Genomic DNA, 23099 nt, shown 5'->3' on the forward strand with positions numbered 1-23099 from the left:
ACTACCTGCAGTTTGAAGTATCGGTGCAGATGCTATCTAACCACAGTCTCCCATGCCCTCACTGTAAAGATGTGTCACCGGGTTCATGCAACACAAAGGTCCCAAAAGTCCCATTTGTTCCTTAAAACATATGCTTCCAGGGAAAAGCCCTATAATAAGAAGGCTTTTAGAGGACCATGTCAAAGACAACACCAAGTTCCCAAACATTCCCATACGCCGAAGTTATGTAAATATATATCATGACACAGGAGAAGGCCAATGTGCTTTTGCTTAGGCCCAGTGTTAGGTAGTAAGACATATACACTTGGAACCAGCAGTCCCTTAACAATCAAGTGTGCTCATCGTACAGCTGTGAAAACACGTGGACGGCCGGATTGTGGCGTTGCGTGCCCTTTCCACGGTTTAAGACAAAACGCAGAAGGAAACACACTTTACCATCATGATGTGTCATCCTCAAATTACATGTCTAACCCTTGAGCCTATTTTAGAAACGCTCCTCACTAATTTGCCTGTGCTTTTGAATAGCAAGTAATATGTTTTCAATCATGAAAGGTTACCGGGAAATTCTTGCGGTGAGAACTGGCCTTCCCCTGGCATAAAAACCGGCGGTCTCGCTGCAGGCCTTTGGGAAGTAATATTTTTTTTTCATCATTGTCAAGCAGCCTTCAAACCCATTTAATAGCTACTGTTCCCGAGAATGGTTGTTTACAAAGCCATTTGAAAAGTGATGTCACTCAAAACCATGTAAAAGGAAAAAAAAAAAGTAAATCATATAAAGAAATTATTTTTTTTAATCATTTAGGAGAGAATCAAACTGTATGAACTTTTCTCATAAAACTAATTACTAGTATCCTTGGATGTGAAAATGGACCACGGCCCACCCCTAACACAACACACAGTTACTGCTCTGGTGCCATTTGTGCAACACCATTATCAAACAACTTGGCCATTTTCTTTGGAACAAACTTGTCTTCGTGTTAATTTTAAAAAAATATATTTTGATTGATTTCAGAGAGGAAGGAAGAGGGGGAGAGAGAGAGAGACAGAAACAACAATGATGAGAGAGAAACACTGATCAGTTGCCATCTGCACGCCCCACACTGGGGATCCTGCCCGCAACCCAGGCATGTGCCCTGACTGGGAATTGAACCATGACCTTCTGGTTCATAGGTTGACACTCAACCGCTGAGCTATGCCAGCTCAGCATGTTAATTTTTAAAAGTATTCGTCGTGTAAAATGTCTAGGTAGCACACAAACTGAATGGCCTTTGTACATGCTCTATTGCCTTCTTTTCCATTGTTTCTCTAAACGTCCATTGACCAAATTATCCGTGCACCCCAATCCAGTAATGCTGCCTTTTTTTTTTCCCCCTTTCCTCTAGCTCCATGGTCAGCAAACTGAGGCTCAAGAGCCACATGCGGCTCTTTGGCCCCTTGAGTGTGGCTCTTCCACAAAATACCACGGCCTGGGCGAGTCTATTTTGAAGAAGTGGCATTAGAAGAAGTTTAAGTTTAAAAAGTTTGACTCTCAAAAGAAATTTCAATCGTTGTACTGTTGATATTTGGCTCTGTTGACTAATGAGTTTGCCGACCACTGCCTTACCTCAATCTATATAATCTATTTGTTTTTCTTTTTTTAATCCTCCCATTAGAGTATATTTTTCATGGATTTTTAGGGAGAGTAGAAGGGAGGGGGAGAGAAAGAGAAACATCGATGTGAGAGAGATATATCAATTGGTTGCCTCCCACATGTGCTCTGACCAAGGTATGTGCCCTTAAGTCCACGGGCTGACACTCTATCCACTGAGCCAAACCAGCCAGGGTTCTTGTTTCTTATTTAAGATCTATCTATACCAATTTTTCTTTGACCAACCTTTTCCTCCTTTTTTATTACCAATGTTTCTAAAACATAACTACAAGTGCTATGAATTAAAAAGGGAACAAGGCAGTGCTAAGGTCTGACAGGCCCTGCTCATCAGATTTACATGGGAGTCAATCTTTGCTTCTTTTTGCTCATTTATGAGAGAACTAGAGGCCCAGTGCACGAAATTCAGGCATGGGGGTGTGTCCCCCCTCAGCCCAGCCTGCACCCTCTCGCAATCCAGAACCATTGGCTCCTAATTGCTGGCCTGCTTGCCTGATCGCCCCTAACCACCTCTCCCTGTCTGCCTGATCACCCCTAACTGCCTCTCCCTGCCTGTCTGATCACCCCTAACCAATCACCTGCCTGCCTGATTGCCCCTAACCCCTTTGCCTCAGCCCTGCCAACTGCAGCTTTGTTAGGAAGGACATCTGGAATGATGTCTGGAAGGTTGTTTGGCTGTCTGGTCTAATGAGCATATTACACTTTTATTATAGATACACTTCCCTATACTCAGTTTAAAGTTATTTAAATATACTTGTAAGGAAATTTTTTTTCAGTTGGCCAACTGATTACTTTGCTTTTCCCCTGCACCTGGGCTGCTAGGAACTGCAGAGAATTTTCCCAGGTCCACACATGGGAAACTGTACAAATTTGAGACCTCAAGAGACCCTTGGACATTGCTTGGTGATCTTCCTAGTTGTCCTTAAACAGTTTGACCATCATGGCATCAGAAGGTAACCCTGTTCACCTACACCTCAATCTTTTCCTACCACTCCCTTCATCCTCAACCACTGTCTTGCTTTCTATTTCAGAGAAAAACAAAATCTATTAGAAACTACTCCAACTTCTAACAGGCTTACCTATATCCACTCCCATTCTGAGCACCCTTTCTCCTGCCCCAGGAAAGAGGTAGCCCTGGAGCTTGGGACCCCTCTCCCACTTCCTCGAGCTTCCCTCATACCCACGAATATGCCTATGTCTTGCCTCACCTTGAAAAACAAACAACATAGCACCTTCTATCAAATCTGCAGCCCCTCTTCCTCATAGCCCGCTCCTTCCTGCCCATTCACAGCTATGATTCTGGAATAAGCTCCACCCACTCCACCCATTTCTTTGCTCACTATAACCTGGTTACTTAAAACCCTGCCATATACCAACTCCCCCAGTCACCAACCCAACGATTCATCCATCCTTTGCTGGTGGGATCTCTCTACAGCACTTACTCTTCTAGGTTCTCTCAGACCATTACTTTAGGTTCATCTAAATCACCACTAATTTCGAATACAGGCAAAAATCACCTTCGTTCCCTAAAAAAGAGAAAAACATCAAAATACTCTTTTTGCTAGCAATGTCAACGACTGGAATCAGTCCAAACTAAACTAAACTAAAATAAAATCTCATTTTCACCTAATACTGAGTTTCTTTTCCATTCACTCCAAACACATGGGAATTTTAGTGACTTAATCAGAATTATCATGGGAATTTAACTCCTAAGGGATTAGGAAGAGACGAAAGTGAATCCTGACAGAGTGCAGACTATTGAAAATTTATAAAACTTTGAAAAACAGGCCTCTGCCTTGCTTAACTATTTAAAATTCCTCACAAGTGAGTCACCTTTCTCAAAGAAAAAAAAAAAAAAAAAAGGCCAAGTTACACCTGAAATAAAGCTGAAGATGAAGAACTTGCATGCGTAAGGAAGTTCCATATCTTCTGGCCTAAAGGAGGAAATCCTTGATGTAGCCAATAGCAAACAACCAATTATCCACAAATAACTCTTGCTTCACTTTGGGACACAGTATCTACTTTACGCAGTGGTGAAAGTTTTCATTTTATTTGACAAACTAATAGCAGAATTTGTCTGCACTTCTTGAACACAAACCAACTGAGCTAGTTACGCACAACCTGGGGTTAAAAACGTCTTATAAACGTGCAGATCTTGAGGGCATCTGAGACACAATATGAAATCAGAAAGGGATTCTGGAGAGAAGCTGAACAGGCACAAGAATGTCTATGAAAACCATAGCCACAGAACACAGGAACTGCAGGCAGGGAGGTGCTTGGCTGGGTCTGAGTGCACTGCCCAAATCCACACACTGTACCGAGGAGCTATGAGATGCCAACGAGTGATATGCAGGTGTGTATGTGTGTGTGTGCAAACGTAGCGTGGCGTACGTATAGCCCATATTTGGCAGTTGCTCTTCCAGTTTGCATGTCCACTGAAGGAATGACGTACCTTCAGCAGATATTGGCTGCCCTGAGGTTTATGATGGCATTCCTAAGGTCAAAGGACTTCCACCAACTCTCAATTGCTTGCTGATTTTTCCACTGCTTCCTCAACCATTTCTCTGAAGGCTCCCCGCTGTCTTTTAGTGTTGCTTGCTTTTTTAATTTATATGGACGGAAGTGTAGAGTAAGTATTGTTTTTGCATCTCCCTTCTTTGGCTCCGTGAGATGAATTCATGCTGACACATGTAAGCTCGAGTTCATGCATCTTTGTTATCTCATGATTCTATTGTATGAACACCGCAATTTATTTTTCCATCCTGCTACGGATGGAAACTTGTGTTCTTCCCAAGTTTCGGCTCTGACTCCAGACTGCATTTTAATATCTAAGGCTCTTGCTTGATGTCTCTACACTGCAGGTCTAACAGTACTTTTTTTGTTGTTTTTTTTCATGCTTCCTATCATTCATTCAAACACATATTTTGGTCAACTATTACAGATCAAAACAGTTCTTCAGAGCTCAAACTAAATAACAGAAAAGAAGGCCATGACAGAGAAACCACCACAAACATTCAAATCAGCGTGCAGCACAGAGTTCTTCCAATGAGGCTGAGGCACTAACACTCCCTGGCCCTTGTTCCGGGGGTCTGTGCGGCCAGCTTGCATTGCCAGAGATTATCTTCAATCTCATCCCCTCGTGCTCCTTAGGGACAACACTTATTCCTCCACATCTCCCTTGACCTCTCTGTAGTGTTCAACTCTGCCGAACACACGCCTCCTCTTTTGACTTTTGCAATACCACACTCTCCTGTTGTTTTCCACCCCCTCTGGATGCTCCTCTTCGTGATCCCATCAGTGTGCTTCTTCTGACATTCCCTTAAATAGGTTTCCCTCAGGATTCAGTTCTTGGCCCTTTCCTCAGACTTCATGCTCTTTCCTGGTAACCTACCTCTCACAGGCACAGCCCCTGGGCACGTCCATCACAGCATGAGGGAAGGTATTGAGAGAATTCTTCTTTTTCCAATATTCTATGCATACAGTCAATACCCCCTGTCTCTTTCCCTAGCCTCTAGCTCCTTCCAGGTGTAAGAAGCAGCCAGGGTAGTAGAAATGGGCTTGGAAGTCACATCAGACTGGTTCCAAATTCAAATTGCCTTTTAATTAGCTATGTTTGTGACTTTGACCAAGTCAATTTCCCTCTGGATACATGTTTCACTTTCAATCGTGTAAGATTGAATAGATTCAACCCGGCTGGCATGGCTCAGTGGTTGAATGTCTACCTGTGAACTTGGAGATCATGGTTCAATTCTTGGTCAGGGCACATGACCAGGTTGCAGGCTCAATCCCTAGTGTGAGGTGTGCAGGAGGCAGCCGATCAATGATTCTCTCTCATCATTGATGTTTCTATCTCTCCCTCCCTCTCCCTTCCTAGGGAGAGAGAGAGAGAGAGAGATAGAAACATCAATGATGAGAGAGAAACATCAATAGATTCAAAGAGATGAATGAATGAATGAATGAGCTTGATTAAAACCCATCTAACACAGTGCCTGATGGCTGGTAGCTGCCAGTCATTAGTGTCCTTTCCATTTTCTCTTTTATGGAAACTAGTGCTATCTCCCTAACCATACAACCGTGAAAGCAGAACTCTCCTATGTGAAACCTCCAAACCTGTCAGACTGGTCTTCTGATTGTCCCTGGACACATCCTGCCCACTTGCGGAGGCTCATGTGCATGGAATGCTCTCCCCTGCCATTCTTACTTCACACATACCTAAGTCTTACTCAACTCCAACACCCAAGCCAATACTCTACCTCTGTCAAGGCCCTCCTCAATCACTGAAGCTCACAGAAACATCCTCCTGGTCTGAACTGCAGAGCACTGGTACCAACGACCTGGCACTTACTATATCCTGCTTTATGGGCAGGGGGAGTCATATACGTTGTCAATGCCCCTTTTACCTAATTACACCATTATCTTCTTATGGAGAGTGATATCCAGCCCTAGTGTACGCTGTCTTTAGAGAACAATTTTCACTAACACCCGCTGACTGCTACGAGAGGTCAATCTCTGATTTGTACAAACTGAAGGCATACGCATCATTTAATAAATTCAACCACTACTTTAAAATATGTAACCAGATATGCAGAATTTTAGAATTTGGGACAGAGAATGCCAGACCAGCCTTGACAGCACAAGACATTTCTTCTAAGGGCTTCCTGAGAAATAACCCCAGCTCAGCGAGGGAACTTTCAACTTCTATTGCAATAAATCTGCACAACCAGAGACTCACTGTATCCTTGGGGGACCCATTTGATGTCCAGGTAGCAGCTGCTTTGTTTTGGAAACAATCTCACACTTACAACAAAAGTTGCAAGTACCTTCTTTCTCCCTGAACCACCTGAGACTCATAACTCGCTGACCCAAGGCCCTGCCACCCATGTGTGTGTGTTTCCTACAGATGAGGACATTCTCTGACACAACCACAACACAGGCATCACATCAGGGAATGGACAGCCAATACGTCTACTAACAATGGATCCACAAACCCCATTCAACCTCCACCACATGTCTCAATCACGTCCCTTACAGCGAAAGAATCCAGCGTCAGTACTGGGACAAACCAGACATACCAGGTGAATAGATGCAGCGAGAGCACAGTGTTACTTCTGTGACATTCCTGCAAAAGATGTGAATTCCGGGACTAGTCAGAGGAATATCTGGCAAATTCACACCAAGGACCATCTACCAAATAACTGGTTTTCAAAAATGTCAAGTTCCTGAAAATGGAGGAAAGACAGGTTAGAGAGACATGACAAAAGGTAAAGCATGACTCTTGTTCCTTCAAGTGCCCTCATCACACAGCAATCTTTTCTGAATGAACACATGCTGTCATTTGAGGTAGGGAGGGAGGGAAGGAGGGAGGGAGGGAGGAAGAGAAAGAGAGAGAGAGAGAGAGAGAGAGAGAGAGAGAGAGAGCGCGAGCGCGCAAGCGCTATCACTCTAATACAGTATTCTGCCTCTAAAATTCATCCCTCCCTAAAAGCATCATGTTTTGTTCAGGTTATCTACTCATAGTCATGTTACTTCCACATATTCATGTGCTTCAGGAAAAGGGAACTCCATCCTCAGCTCCTGACTATTCTAAATCAATCATGATAACCAGGGTTTAGTCATTTGCATGTGACCAAACGCTGACCAATGAAAGGCAAGGAAGACTTCCAGAGGCTCCCTAAGAAAGCAGCACGGACAAGCAGGTGGTTCCCTTTCCTTCCTGGGGAGGTGACTGTATTTGGGAGGGCTGCACAGATGGCTGTGACTATCCTCCACTCACCGGAGGGAACCAGCACACAGGCAGGGCCCAGATGCCAATCACAGACCCGAGGAGCCTTCAGGATGGGCCAGAGCAGCCCTTACCTTGAGATAATACGTTTTCCTTTTAGTTTGGTCAATTGTTCCTTCTTTCAGGTGCAGCCAACAGCATTCTAACCGATAGAGTAGCATGGGAACTGTTCTCACCTCCAGGAGAGGTGGCATGAGCTTGAGTAGGCCTTTCAAGCCCACAGAGATCAGGTTGATGCCTAATACAGTCTACTAACACCCTCCTCTTTGGGCCTCCTGCAGGGTGAGTTTGATCTTACATTGTTGCCCTTCAGTAGAGAACTAGAGATTGATTTGTTTGTTTATGGTTAACTTTGTTAGCTTTCCCATTGTTTCAACTCTATTCAGGTCTTTTTCAAGTAAGTTTGTTTTGAATGGGGGAATAACAGAGGAAGTTATAGACTTGCTACTTGATTTCAAAGCAGTTTTACAGCTAACAAGAGAGAGAAAAAAAAGTAAAAGAATACAGAGCTGTGAGATAAGATTTTTTTTTTCTTTTAGTAACAACTGTGCCACTAAACCAATGAGGAATCCTGGACAAACCACATACTGTGTCTCTAACTTCATGCATCTGTACATCGGCGAGATAACTAACTCCAAGGTTCCTTTCTGGCATCAAACTTTTATGACTCAGAGATGTCCTCAGAGAATGTATGATTCATAATTCTTCTTTTATTGCTTGAAGCATAAAGTCAGAAAAATAAGTGCCCCCGAAAAATCAGTGGAAGTCTATTAGTCATTATAGAGATTGACTTAGTTCAAATCCACACAACACTGCTCTTGGGCTGCCGACTCCCAGAAATAACTTGGCTACGCTACAGATCAAGACAGGACTATCCGTACATATTATCGTTCAAGGGACCCCATAGAAAGTAATTGCCAAGTCCACTCTCCGCCCACCAACTTGACAAAAACAAACCCTCGGAAGAGCCACCACACCTGGGGAATTCGGGCAGCTCAATGAAAGGAAGCCCAGACACTGAAAAGTATGCTATCACTCTGAAGTGACTGCAACTTGTGTGGTGTGTAATGTCCTTCAATCACTTCCCATGATACTTAAAAGTGTGAATCGCCCATTTCCCAAGACCCTTTGCAAAGCTGTCCCTGGCCAGCCTTCCATCACCACCTGACCCCACTCTGCCTGAAGACTCCAGCCTCCTGGGACGCCTTCAGTTTTGGAAACTGGACAAGCATCCGTCTATCTACTGTGTTTCCCGGAAAATAAGACATCCTCTGAAAATAAGACCTAGCGCATGGAAAGATAAGACATCCTCTGAAAATAAGACCTAGAGCATGGAAAGATAAGACATCCCCTGAAAATAAGACCTAGCGCAACTTTGGGAGAAAAAATTAATATAAGACACTGTCTTATTTTTGGGGAAACAGGGTATCAACATCTCCCTCCTTTCTTCCTCTCTCATGCTTCTGCCTGGCCTGTACCATCCTTTCCTACTGGATTCCCCCTCCGACCCGCCTCTCCCCCCCCCCCCCCCCAATTCCTTATCCTTCGAATCTCAAAGCCAACTTCCTCATAAAATGCCTTCTCTGTGGCAGGCACACACACAGCACACACATACCACAGCCATTTCCCCGATGAGGAACCCTGCTCTTTCCCTTCATACACTTATTCCTACTTGTAATTATTCTTTCCTTGTTTACCACAGTTTTATGTGTCTCCTCAGCTGCTTCCTCAGCTCAATGGGAGCAGAAACCTCGTCTGTCTGGGTTGTCCCTGCACACCCAGACAAGAATAAAGACGTGGTTGCCATCAGAATTTCAAAGGCAACTCGATGACATGGAAAAATGCTTCTTAAGCCACTATGGTACATGAGGAAACTTCATAAAATTATATCTTGTATAAGTAGGAAGACTCCAAATTTTAAAATATGTCCAATTATAAAAGTGTAAAAGATTATAAGGACATACATTAAAGTATTAACAAGGATGATGATACCTTTTTGCATGGAGAAATGTGTTGACAGAAATAACCTAAAGTATGCTGCACAACACACTATACAGATGATGGATTATATTATAGAATTGTACCCTTGAAACATATATAACTTTATTAACCAAGGTCACCCCAGTAAGTTTAACAAAAATTTAATTTAAAAAAATAATAGAAAAAAAGGAAATAATACCAAGTATGCTAAAAGTGCCCAACTATCGATATAACCAAAGATGGAAAGAACAGAAAAGACGTTGTAAGGATGAAGAATAATGAGTGACTATCAAATAAATAAACTGACTTAATAATCATAACAGGCCCTGACTGGTTTGGCTTAGTGGATAGAGCGTCGGCCTGCAGACTGAAGGGTCTGGTCAAAGGCATGTACCTTGGTTGCAGGCACATCCCCAGTAGGGGGTGTGTGCAGGAGGCGGCTGATCGATGTTTCTCTCTCATTGATGTTTCTAACTCTCTCTCCCTTCCTCTCTGTAAAAAAAATCAACTATATATATATTTAAAATAATTATAACAGAACTAAGAACACTGACTATGTGGGTAAGTTATGATCCACTTGTTAATAACATACCAGTCAGCTCACATTGCAGTCACACCCCATTTAGCTTGCACAGAACACACTTGTGGGGTGAAAAACCATTAGCCGAGGATGCTGGTGGCTCCTCCTCACCCAGCTGCAGATGACAGTCACCTGGGCTCTTACGAGGCTTACTACCTCAGCATCTCCGGAGGCTGAGCCCAGGGAACCTGCATGTTTTTAAAGCTGGGCAAGGCTGACACAGCGCCAAAGGTGAGAACCCTTCCTCTGGGATAAATCAAGACGGTGAGAGAAGAGATTCCTTTTCAGTAACGGTTTCAGATCAAACAGGAGCCTCAGAGCCAGGGAGGCAAACAGTAACCGCTTCTGCCAATCGCAGCTGCCCACCGCACAGCAACAGGCCATCACAGAGCGTGCACGAGGCAGAAGCATCCACTCCACATGCTTTGGTTTGTTCCAACCACACAAATAATTCAAATACCACGGGGAGCGATAGGCTTTGGAGTAGCACCTTTCCTACTCAGAACTCGGTCTTGGCCTGCGTGCCTTGCCAGCCGAAAGTATCAAAGCAATCGAAAAATACCTCTGAGCAGAAAAGAGAAAAACACAGACATCTCAGTACTCCTGTCCTATGCCCGATACGCCCCAGACAACCCCTGTCTTCCTCAGAAGACATTAACCCCTGCTTCACGCTCCCCCAGGAGCTCATCCCGGAGCCGGCCAGATTTGTACACGCAGATGGGAGCCAGCATTCACAGGGAGATGCCTTGAAAGAGGCAATGGAAACTCACCCAGAGGCCCTAAAACTTTAAACTGTTAAACTGTTCAGATCAATTCCGTGAGGAACAAAACATTTCCCATAATCCATGAATCCAAAGTGTATGAAAACAATTGTTCAGAACTTCAGTCAGGATGATCTAGGTCCGTGGTCGGCAAACTGTGGCTCTCGAGCCACATGCGGCTCTTTGGCCCCTTGAGTGTGGCTCTTCCACAAAATACCACGGCCTGGGCGAGTCTATTCTGAAGAAGTGGCGTTAGAAGAAGTTTAAATATTTTGGCTCTCAAAAGAAATTTCAATCGTTGTACTGTTGATATTTGGCTCTGTTGACTCATGAGTTTGCCGACAGCTGATCTAAGTCATTTAAGAAGAAAATTAAATTATATTCGTCACATGCTATTTAAGGAGTAGACCAGAGGGAGCATTACATTTGAGTACACCCTCGATTGAGTACACATAGTTACGAACAATGAACAACGCACCTATCACCTCATTTCATGACATAACCTTGTCATGTAGGGACCAGTTCCATTGTACGATGGGGCAACAAGAGGCTCGGAGAACTGAAGCAAACTGTTTGAAGCTACACAGCACGTAGTACCGCCATGCTGAAGTCTGGGGAACTGAGCTATTTCCTTTGCTCTTCATTTCAGACTGCACTGCCAGTGTTCACATGATTTGGGTTGGGCATATTTCCCTGTATGTGTTTACAAGGGTAAAAGCCAGCTGGAAAACAATCACCTAGAACAGTGGTTTTTCAAACTGTTTGTCTCTATTTGTTTTTTCAATGCGATAGCATTTTTTCCTGAACAAAAAGCTTCTTGGCACCCCAATATGTAGCAGCACAGCTGCTTGATTAAAAGCAGGAGTCAGCAGGGGGCCCGGAGGCCCTACCCCCCCCCCCCCCCCCCCCAGAATCCTCAGGTACCTCCTGGCCTGGGACACCATGGAATAAATGCAGATTAAGAAAATAGCACCCATCTAAATAAGTACAATCATTGGACTGGCTATATAAAAACATATCCCTTAGAGATATTCACCAAAGGATACAAAACCATACACAAGCATCTCAATGTGGTAAAAATGTGGCCAAACACTAAGGTAAGCAACAACAGGACACGGCAAGATTACAGTGCCACTAAAGTCTGTTTTCTTCCATGTAAGTCAGGCATCACGACTGAGTTCTACAGGTCTTTTAAAAGAAAAAAATCCACCATTTCACAAAGACCCCAAATATATTTTAGAATTCCCCTCCAAGAGAAATGGTAGTTTCACTATCTTATCTTCCCAAAGACTGAAGGTACATCAGAAAAAACAGAATATATAATGATGTCCAAACACATACATAAAATATTGATATATAGTACATACACAGGCAGGAATCAGAGAGGCAGAGATATTATGAATCTGTTTATTCATTCATTGGTGGAGGCAGAAACGTTTTGTCCATACTGCCTGGAAATAAGCCTTCGGCGATAACGAAGGCTTGGCCCTTGCCCTCGGGGCCAGAAACTAGAGGTTAGGACACAAATAGGAACAGACAGGGCGGGCTGAAGGCAAGGAGAAACTCCTCACAGTTCACTTACTGACATTTAAACCACTCTATAGAGATGTTGGTTTTAAGGGCTTTTTAAAATTTTTTTTATCTTTTGAAATTCTCCTTAATTACAGGAACAAAATTTTATCTTTTTAAATTCTCCTTAATTACCAGAACACATCCAGCAAACTCAACCTCACTCTTGAGAACTACACCGATCACAAACTTAAAACGACTAAGATGTCTATAAAAGCCAAAACGTTAACAACCAACTTAGGGTTGTCCAAAATAAACGTAAGGTTTTTAATGGGGTTCAACCGTTTTGTTTTTTTTTAATTGACTATAAAATTTTTCTTGACTTTATATTGAACACAAAGCAGTGGTTTGAGACGGAGCCATTCGGGATCCTGATCCCGAGACGGACGATCCTCTATTGTACAAGCTACTCAAAGCAGACTTTGTGGTCAGAGGGGAAAGAATGGGGTGAATTTCTCTTGGTGTTTGCTCCATTGTTTCAGATGAAGCCATTTTTTTTTTTTTTTTTTTTTTTTTTACTAATTCCTTTGCTTCTAGAAGTAATGGGACCCTTGAATATACATAATACCCTGTTTCCCCAAAAATAAGACAGTGTCTTATATTATTTTTTTCTCCCAAAGTTTCGCTAGGTCTTATTTTCAGGGGATGTCTTATCTTTCCATGCGCTAGGTCTTATTTTTGGAGGATGTCTTGTTTTCGGGAAAACATGGTAGTAGTAATTCCGCCTAACCCCTCAAGTGCTAGTAATATGATTGTAGGAGATACATGGAGAGAAACAAAAACAAAGTTGTTCCTTGATATATCTTTTTCCATCTATCCCATTTGGGTTTTTTTATTTTTATTTTTTTTATTGAGTTCAGAGAGGAATTGAGAGGGAGAGAGAGAAACATCAATGATAAGAATCATTGGTTGGCTGCCTCCTGCATGCCCATTGCTGGGTATCAAGCCAACAACTGGGGCTTATGCCCTGACCAGGAATTAAACCATGACTTTCTGGTCCATAGTTGATGCTCAACCACTGAGCTACACTGGCTGGCTGGCCAGCTGGCTGAATCCTTTTTTTTTTTTTTTTTTTTTTTTTTAAGAACTCTGAATTGGCTCATGACTCTTTAAAAAACTGTCAGCAGTAAGCAATCTTATTAAAATTAAGTCACTTTACTAGCTTAACACTTTAATCTCACTAAGGTGAAGTTCATTTCTATACGGCCCACTCAGGAGACAAAACGTGGGGGGAATGGAGGTCTCCCTTAGCCGCAACAGTAATTTCTCCCACAGGAGCAGGTGTGCTCGGAAACTTAAATATCTTCGAGGGTGAGGCTGGGACAAGGAGGAGCCCGAGAGATGGGCAAAGTATCGAGAGGGACCAGCTGCTGCTCTCAAATCCCTTCTCCATCCAATGGAGTCACCTATGAGAACCTTTTACTTTAAAATGACCTCCTTCCAAAAAGCAGATCATCCCACATCACCAATGAGGCATCAGAAAATGTGCATTTTCTTTTCTAGGCCCAAAGGCAAGACACACTTTTCTAATGGAGCCAAGTTTTTCTCTGACCCTGTCCCTCCTGTCATCAGGGCCTGCCTCCCCAAGGATACACGGAGCTCGAACTGTATCCCGCCCACCCCATCCCACCCGAGTTCCCTGCTCCAACTCAGGCATACCTTATCCCTGGAGCAGTCACACCCTGCCAAATCATTTCTCAACAATGACATTCTCAGTCCCTCCTTCTAACGTATCTCCATCGAGGCACGAGAAAGAACGGATTGAGCTAAGTTACACGAATAAAGCCGTGCTGCAGTAGGGGTATTGGACTTTTTAAACTCTAGTTGGAAGAATATGGGGCAGCATTAGAAAGGAATGATAACAAATGCAGACAGTGTGGAGGGAAATACATTTGAGCAATGGAAGCTGGCTAGCAGCATGGCCAGCCACTCGTGCTGAGAGTGGGTGAGGAGGGAGAAGAAAAGGTGGGACGGCGGGGATCAAGGGGCAAGGGTGCCGTGTGAAGGGGGACTGCTTCCAAGTGAGAGACCATCTCCTTCCGACAAGGGTCTGCTCAGGCTGTACCCTCTCACAGAGCCCTTCCCACCGACTCCCAATCCCATGCTCTCTTTTCCTGAAATTCTCTCGGAACTCTAGTACTTAACATACATACAGCTCAATTATACTGTCCTTTTATTTTTATTTTTTAAAAACATATTTTTATTGATTTCAGAGAAGGGAGACAGAGAGATAGAAACATCAGTGAGGAGACAGAATCAGTGATCGGCTGCCTCCTGCATGCCCCTTCTGGGGATCAAGCCAGCAACCCAGGCATGTGCCCCGACCGGGAATCAAACAAAGACCTCCTGGTTCATAGGTCAACGCTCAACCCCTGAGCCATGCTGGCCAGGCACCAGTCCTCTTCTTTAAAAATATGGCATGTAGATCCCTTCCCTGCAGGAACCCCTTCAAAGAATTGGCTGTCTGCACTATTCCTGTTGGCTCAGTAATATTCTATTTTGGATCTGTTTATTAAGGCATCTTTTACTCTCAATAAAGCTACCCCCACAAAGAGTGACTTCGTAAAAAGTAAACTCTCACCACAGTACCCAACACTATCTTAAGCACACAGGCAAGAACTCAAATACGTAGTTGCTAACTTTAAAGCCAGGAGATTATGTTACAAATACAGGTCTATATAGTTTAATAAGGGAACAAGTTACATATTAAAACAAACAAACGGAAGGGTTTTCTACTCTGAGTTCCTCACCCAGCTACTGTGCCTGGGGATTTCAGGCACCAACGTCGCCAACCTTCGTGAAAGCAGAGAACAGTGTGACACGCGGAATAAAATATTTTGGAGATTTTTAATAGGAATAGCAGATTTCCTTTTCCAGAGAGTTGAAAACAATTTTCAGAGATGAGGCTGTGATGCCCCAGGAGAGAGCAGGAGTACGAGTATGTGCGGGGTGACAGTTACGCAGAGAACTGGGAATGGCAGAGGAACTGGGTCCCCAGGACGGGGGACACAGACCACCGACCGAGCATCTGCTCTGCTAGGGGGACCACGTAGCATGTAGTACAGGTGCTGTACTTTAGTCTTCACACTAACACATCATCTTTACAGATGAAGAAACAGAGGCTCAGGGAGGCAAACATACTTGTCCGGGGCCACAGAGGTGACAGTAAGTGGAGAAAAATGGGATAAGGTCCAGATTTGTCCATCTCCAATGGTCTAGTTCTCTCCACTAGGGAGCCCCAACCCCTCCCACAACGTTTTTCATCCTTGCCTCCCAAACAAACCAAAGCAAAGAGGTCTGTCTCCCTGAGGAAGGAAGAAGTGAAAGTAGACCTCCAGCAGCAATGGGGTCGGGGCAGGGAAGTGAGGCCACTTGGGAAGGATTCAGGAAGATAGTTAACATGAATTGGGTGGGCAGTATGTACCAAGCACGGACCAGACGCTTTTTGCACATCATGTGATTTCATCCCAATAATCCTGAAAAGCAATCACTTTATATAGAACTAGTGGAGCGGTGCACAGATTTGTGCACATAGAAAGGGAATCTGGTGCGGGTGAACCAGATTTGGGGCCGATAGGGCCCCAGCAGCAAGCTAACCCATGGCCGATTCCGGGAGTTATCAGGCTCCCTCCTCCCTCCTCTCTTGGTCCAGGGTGCAGGTGAACCAGATTCAGGGCTGACAGGGCCCCAGCAGCAACTTAACCTACTGGTCGGAGCGTTTGCCCTCTGGTGGTCATTGCACATCATAGCTACCAGCCCAATGGTTGAATGGTCGCTTAGGCTTTTATAGAGAGAGATAAGGAAACTGAGACTTAGGCAAGTTAACATACAAGTCTTAAAGCAAAAAAAGAATGGAAGTGGTCCAGCTGACCTGACTCAATAGTTGAGGGCCAACCTGTGAACCAGGAGGCCACAGTTTGATTCCCGGTCTGGGCACATGCCCGGGTTGTAGGCTCGATTCTCATTGTGAGGTCTGCAGGAGGCAGCCGATCAATGATTCCCTCTCATCATTGATGTTTCTCTCTCTCTCTCCCACTCCCTGCCTCTCTGAAATCAATTAAAAAAAAAAAAAAAAAAAAAAAAGAGTAGAAGTGAAACTGGGTTTTGAACTTGGTCACTTAGGTCTCAAAGACTGTGCTCTTTCCACTGCTCCCTGCTGCAAGCATGCTCTCCCTCCTCTTCTTCCCATAAATGCCCAAAACTAACGTTTGGGGAAAACTGTTCTATTAAGAGATCTAACCAGTAATTATATGGCAGTTGAACCGAAAAGGAGTCTGCTTCCCACAGGAAATAAAACTGTCATCTCGACCCGAGGAGTGTCACAGACAAGGAGAGAGAGGCTTCCAGTGTGTATTTTAGAATGCTGTTGCCCTCTGACCCCAGGCGTGGATGGAGCTGACGTTTTTATAAGGCCCTGTCAGGGAGGCTCATCAACAGCTCATCCACCCAGCGGGGCTGCACCACCACGGACAGCAGTTTCCAGCTCGCTCCGCTGAGCAGGGCCAGGGATCCTATTTGGTCCAACAGCAGCAACCCAGCGGCAGGGGCCAGAGAACGGCCATAAAACGGGACCAGTCCCGGAGAGAGGGGCCTTTTGGGGGCACTGGCTCCGATGTAGGTGACAATGTCAACAGAGAGCTCTCCGCCTTAGGGTAATAATCCCCAGTGCAGACGACTGACACAGGGGCCATTAAATAAACACTTCTGTCCCTCGACCGGAGGCACCATCTTGGTCTCCACGTGAAGCAGAAAGGCCAAAGCTCATCTCCTGAGTGCAGCAGCAGAACCCTTCCTGCATCTGCATGCAATGCCACACACCGGTGGCGGCTCCTGAGGGCCTGCTTCCACTCGCATCTGGCTCTATTTGGGAGCTAAATTCAGCAGAAGTCTCCAGGGTCAACAAATGACCCCGAGTAAAAATAGTCTTGGAAATCTGTCATGGAGGGAGCAGGAAAGGAAACGAGACAGGCAGTGTGATTCACTCCAAATGGCAGCTCCCAAAACCAAAAAGCTCATTTCTGTCCCAACCCGAAGCCAATGTGCAAAACAGGCACAGTGCACGCTGTCCTTTTCCGAAGGCCTCGGGCAGGGGCTGCCAAAGAATTTCACAGGGAAGCCAAGGAGATTAATGTGCCACTCACCCCTCCTATAAATCCAACCAGGGCCACTTCCAACCAACGCTCTGAACCAACTGCAGGCTTAGCCTCCTTGCTTGAAGACCACCCAGGATAGCTAAGGCTTCGCCCCTGGCAAGCAAGAGGGATCCTTCACCCCACCAAGTTTTCCAAATGACCAAAGAGTTGCCGAGAAAGAGGACAGAGATTGTGATTGCGTGTGTGTGTGTGTGTGTGTGTGTGTGTGTGTGCGCCGCGCCCGCCCGCTGCCTTTCTAATTCTACGCCCCACTCCCCCGCTACCACCGTTAAGATGTATTAAAATAAGTATATAATATATTTTAGAAGATTATATGCATTTTCAAATTAAGGATTCTTCTGGATGAAAAAGAATCAGCCTCTACTTGACTGCTCAGGTAACTCATTTAACTCAGCCCAATTCTGCAGCAGATAGAAAACATCACAGCCACTCACCTGCACTGTCCCTTTAAAGCCCCGTACCTGATGCTGCGTTCATAATTTATGCTCTTTTCTTTAAAGCTGGTCCCCCACCTCCTCAACTGTAAGGAGCTTCAAAGGACCACAAGGCCTGGACCCGCCTCTGGGCAGGCCCTCTGTCTTCGAAGAGCTCGCAAGCTGGTGGCGGCAGGCATGCAGAGAACATCATCGTATGATACATTCTCTCTAACAGTAGGACCCAGGGTCCATGTACCCTGGGTGCACAGGTAAGAGTGAAACCAACCGTGACTGGTGGACTGGGAGAGACGTCTCAGAACTGGTCTTCAAGAATGAGTAAGAGTGTGACAAGCAGGGACGGCAGAGGTGAGGGAAGGAGAACATCCCAAGAGACTGAGAACAGCCCAGGCCTGTGGCTCTCAAATGGGGACAATGTCCCCTCACCCCAAGGGGTATTCAGCAATCTCTGGAGACATCTGATGGTATCATTTGGGGGAGGTGGGTTGTACTACTGGGGTCTGGGCGAGAGAGGCCAAGGATGTTGCTAAGAGTCCTCCAGTGCCCAGGACAGCCTCCACAAGAAGGCGGTCTCCAAAGGCCAAGAGAGCCAAGGCTGAGACACCTGGTCCAAGCAAAGGTATAAAAGACATAGTGTGTTAGGTTAAAAGTGAGATGCTGCCTGTTGCTTTGGCAAACAGAGTGCTTTAAATGGCTGCTTTTACGGCAGGGAAAAGCCAATAAGAAGAGAGAGGAGGAAACATTAAATTTCCAAGGAGCCAAGATAGAAGGCTGAGCCGATCCCTCATTCTTAATACAGAAACCACCACCAGCAGAGTTAGGAAACTGGCCTCCCAGGAGCCTAAGGTGTATCACTTCGTCCTCCGATTTAGGTACTGACTCCCACTAATCCACATCACCCTTCAATCTTGCCTCCTGCAGACTCACATGCATGGACACCCACCTACATCCATTTTTAAAAATAGAACCACTAAGGGGAAAGTTACATCCATTGTAGCGGATGTCTGAAAGTCAAGCCTTTCAACAGGAAAAGAAAAGGCCAGCGCAGTAGCAAAAGAAGAAGATAACTCTAAATGGACAATGTCATAAAAGGGTCAAAAAGGAAAGTGAAACATTCTTCCTTTTTCTCTCCACGGAAATCACTGTCACGAGAACATGCCCACCAGTGTGCCAGGTGCTGCTGTTGGAAAAATTAAAGCCGAGTTTGGATGGCACAGACCCCTGAAACAATGGCAGCCTTGGGGACCCTGGGGCTGTACGAAAATCCTAAAGAGGGCCTTGCAGAAGCCAGGTGGGGAGCAGAGGACAGGACATTCCGACGGAGTGAGAGAAGCCCAGGTCGGGAAGGCAGGAATGACAGGGCACGTGCACACTTACTACAGAGAGATGAAACACTCTCAGATCTCGCCTGGATCGGAACAGAAACATACACATGGTATGGGCCCAACCAGCCATGTCCTGGGAGATGAACACACTACAACCTCACCTGAGAGCACCTGTACCTGCAGGGAGTTTCTGGTCTCCTTCTGCTGCACAGTGCAAGAGTCCCAGGAGCTCAAGCAGCTACACACTCAAAATTTCAGGTGACAAGAAATTCAGACTGCCGGAGAGAGGACTGCTTCCCAGCTGGGTCTTCAGGGTTCCCAGCTGGGTGGGAGGGTAAGGGGATACAGCTACGGGGAACAAATCTCTGGCAGCGTATACGTCGTGAACAATCGCCGAATCTGTGCGTGAGAATTGCAGCCAATTCTAAGAGTCGTCAAGTGCTCACACAGATGAGACACACACACACACACACACACACACACACACACACACACACACACACGTCTGAATATCCAGAATCTTGACTGACCCGGTGACTGAGCGTGAAGGCAGACCTAGAACCCTGGGCATTGGCCAGGGGTCGAACTAATGAGAGCTGCGGGGGATTCCTCCCACAGCTCCTTTCCTATCCAGATAACGTATTCTCTGTCACCCAGAGTAGGTTTTCCTGCCTCCACACCTCTGCTCAGTCTACTCTATCCTCCTAGACCCGTGGTTGGCAAACTGCGGCTTGTGAGCCACATGCGGCTCTTTGGCCCCTTGAGTGTGGCTCTCCCACAAAGTAGAATGGCCTAGGCAAGTCTATTTTGAAGAAGTTTAAAAAATTTGGCTCTCAAAAGAAATTTCAATCGTCGTACTGTTGGTATTTGGCTCTGTTGACTAATGAGTTTGCCGACCACTGTCCTAGACAAATCCTACGCATCCTTCATGACTCAACGTCTCACATCCTCTATATTAAGCATGTCAAACTCACGGCCTCTGGGCCGCATGACTCATTTGTTTGGCCTGTTAGCCTTTGAGTTTGGCATGCTTGCTCTACATGGTGTTCTAAGCCAGCCTCAAGCATCCCCCTCTTCAAGTACTTAGCAAAGAATCACCTAAGCTCTATAAGGCTCTATAAGGCTTAACGAGCTCTTCTGTTGTTTTCTTCACCTCTTATTTAAATCAAAAGCAATTTTCACCTTTCTCCCTGTCTTCCTCGACATGACCCCTCTCTGAGAGGCTTGGGGCACATTTTATAGATCTTTGGATCCTCCCACCCTACCTCCTAAGGTGCCTTATACAAATGTGGAATGACACTGCCAAGTTCTTTTCTGGGCACATAATTACATTTGGCTTACATCAATCATCTTACGATTCAAACCTCACACTTAGAAAACCTGCAGCCACCCAGCTGGCATGCCTCAGTGGTTGAGCGTTGACCTATGAACCAGGAGGTCACTGGTTCGATTCCCGGTCAAGACACATGCCCGGGGTTACGAGCTTGATCCCCAGTACGGGGAGTGCAGAAGGCAGCTGATCAATGATTCTCTCTCATCATTGATGTTTCTCTCTCTCTTTCCTCTTTCTCTTCATCTCTGAAATCAATAAAAATAAATAAATAAAATACACCTCTGCAACCAATGATATATGAAAGCAAAAAGAAAATATAATTAAGTGCTGAAAAATCTTAAAAGTCCCCATTATTTTACAAATGAGGAAACTTGCTCAGGTGTGTGTATTTACAATAGGCAGGTGTAAAAAATTAGGTCCCAGCCTCAGGGACACAAGGAAATCTGGCCACAAGCAGGTGAAGACTCTTATGGGGGTTTGCAATTGCAAAGGTTAAAAAAGGTTTTCAAATACAAATTGAGACCAGCAGGGGTAACTAATACTGAGATGTGGGGTTAGTTAAGCACCGAAACCTAGATTATGGTGTTCACTTCCTACGAGTATGGTGTGATATTTAACATAAACCTGGACAGAACTTCCAGGAAACGCACAGACCCAAATTCGGTTATTTTGAAACTATTTACTGTAATGGGTTTTTTTTTTTTTTTTTTTAACTACTTTAAAGCTCTGCTTACATTTACTCTATCAAAAGAGAAAGACATCACATGGAGAAGACTTTCTAAAAATAAGTTCATCTTTGAAAGCTCATTTTGAGGGGTGCTGAGTTGCGACTGCATTTTCAAGGATGTCAATAACACAAGGGCTCCATCCATAACTCCTTGAAGAAGGAAAAAAAAAAAAAAACCACCAAAAACCGAAACCATGACCGCCTTGTCAAATTCAGACAGTTTATCTTGGCACTGGCAAGCCGAGCAGTCTCTTCGATGTCTGGAAACGTGTCTAATTACGTGTAGAGAGGAACTAAAAAATAGCCCGTGTCCTGGAACAGACAGCAAGCAGCTCAGGGATCGCTCCACAGCATCCCGCACGACGCGACGGAGCCACGCCAGGGAGGGGTGAGGGGGTGGGGGCAGAAGGGAAGAGAAAAAGAAAAGCCAGCAAGTGTGAAACCCGGGCGCACCCCCAGCTCCTCTCCTAAACAGCCTCTAAGTCTTCCCAGGACTCCGGGCCGCCGCGACTCTCCCTAAAGTTACTTTCCGTCACTTTTGTTTCCATGAGGTCACCGGCCCGCCCACATCACTCACCTGGGGGAGCACCCCAGCCAGCTCTGCCCCCCGCGCTGCCTCCAGCTCCGCACAGCCCTTACACCTCCCACCCACCCACCCCCACCCCGGACAGCACCCGGGGCACCCCTCTCAGGAAGGCGCACCCCCTCTCAGGAAGGCGCACCCCTCCGGCTCCGCACGCCCCTCACACGCCGATGCAGCAGCGCCCGGGGCGTCCTTTCTCGGCCAAGAGCCCGGGATACCCCCATTCCCGTGGCACCCCATTCCTTGAGCTCAGGGCGCCCCCCGCACCCACACACCCGGCCGCACCGCAGGGGTGGGGCGCTCCCTCTCGGGGCCGCGCAGGCTCGCGCCGGGGCGCCCGGCCGCTCCGCCCTCACCTGAGTCTGAGGTTGGCCATGAACTCGGGCATCGAGACGGTGTCCATCAGCACGAAGTCCGCCTTGCCGAACTCCAGGCTCTCCTGCTCCGCCATGGCGCCGGCGGGCGAGCGGGCTGAGGTGGGCGCCGCGGGGCTCAGGTGGGCGCGCCGGGGGCGCGGGAGCCGGTGCGGGGGCGCGCGGCGAGCTCGGGCGGGGCCGGGGCGAGGCCGCGGGCTAGGGGGCTCCGGGGGGCGGGGGCGCCGCGCTCCGCTCGGGGCGGGGGGGGGGGGGGGGTCTGGGCCGGACGGAGGCCGCCCCGCTGCTCCTCGGCGCGCGCTCTCGGTCGGTCCGCGCGGCGCACCCGGCAGTTTCCGCTTCTCCCGCGGCGGCCGCTTGGCGCTGTGGGGGGACGGGGCACCGAGACGGAGACGGCGGCGGCTGGTCCCGCCTCTGGCCCGGGTCTGGCCCCGGCCCCGCGGCCTCGAGCCCCGCCCCGCCCCGGCTCCTCGGGCCCCGCCCGGCCCCGCCTGGCCCCGCCCCTCCGCCGAGGCCCCGCCCCGCGGCGGCGCGGGCCTCCGCCTCCTCACCTGGGCGGCGCGCGCGCGCGCGAGGCGGGTGGCGGGGGCGCGCTGGCGCGGGGTCTGGCTGGGCGCGGGACGGCAGCGCCCTCTGGGGACCGGCGCTGGGACTTCGCGGGGCGGGGCCGAGGAGGGCGGGCATAGGAGGTTGGGTGGGATCAAGTGTCCAGCAGGGTGGCGGCCTCCCGCCCTCGCTTGGTAAATGCCAACCAAGTCACAAAAGGCGCCTGCCCAGGGAGCTTTTGGCGAGGGTCATTTCTAAGGATCCAGTCGCCCAGCCGCGAAGCCCCCTTCTGCCTCTCTGCTCACAT

The 23099-nt window shown here is 46.9% G+C and overlaps 1 protein-coding gene across 3 annotated transcripts in view; it reads right to left on the reverse strand.

Moving 5' to 3' along the window:
• Window positions 1-22706, reverse strand: part of MYO1D (myosin ID) — a 259333-nt gene extending 236627 nt beyond the window's left edge. For 2 of the 3 annotated variants that reach the window (XM_084862733.1, XM_084862734.1), the window contains exon 1: window positions 22229-22706. In XM_084862733.1, the coding sequence (XP_084718859.1) occupies window positions 22229-22323 (95 nt within the window). In that variant the 5' untranslated portion in view covers window positions 22324-22706. The remainder of the gene's footprint in view (window positions 1-22228) is intronic. The other variant, XM_084862732.1, reaches the window with a different exon arrangement.
• Window positions 22707-23099: the final 393 nt, after the last annotated feature.

The sequence above is a fragment of the Pipistrellus hanaki genome (genome assembly GCF_964339955.1).
Source record: "Pipistrellus hanaki genome assembly, chromosome: 16".
Taxonomy (NCBI): Eukaryota; Metazoa; Chordata; class Mammalia; order Chiroptera; family Vespertilionidae; genus Pipistrellus; species Pipistrellus hanaki.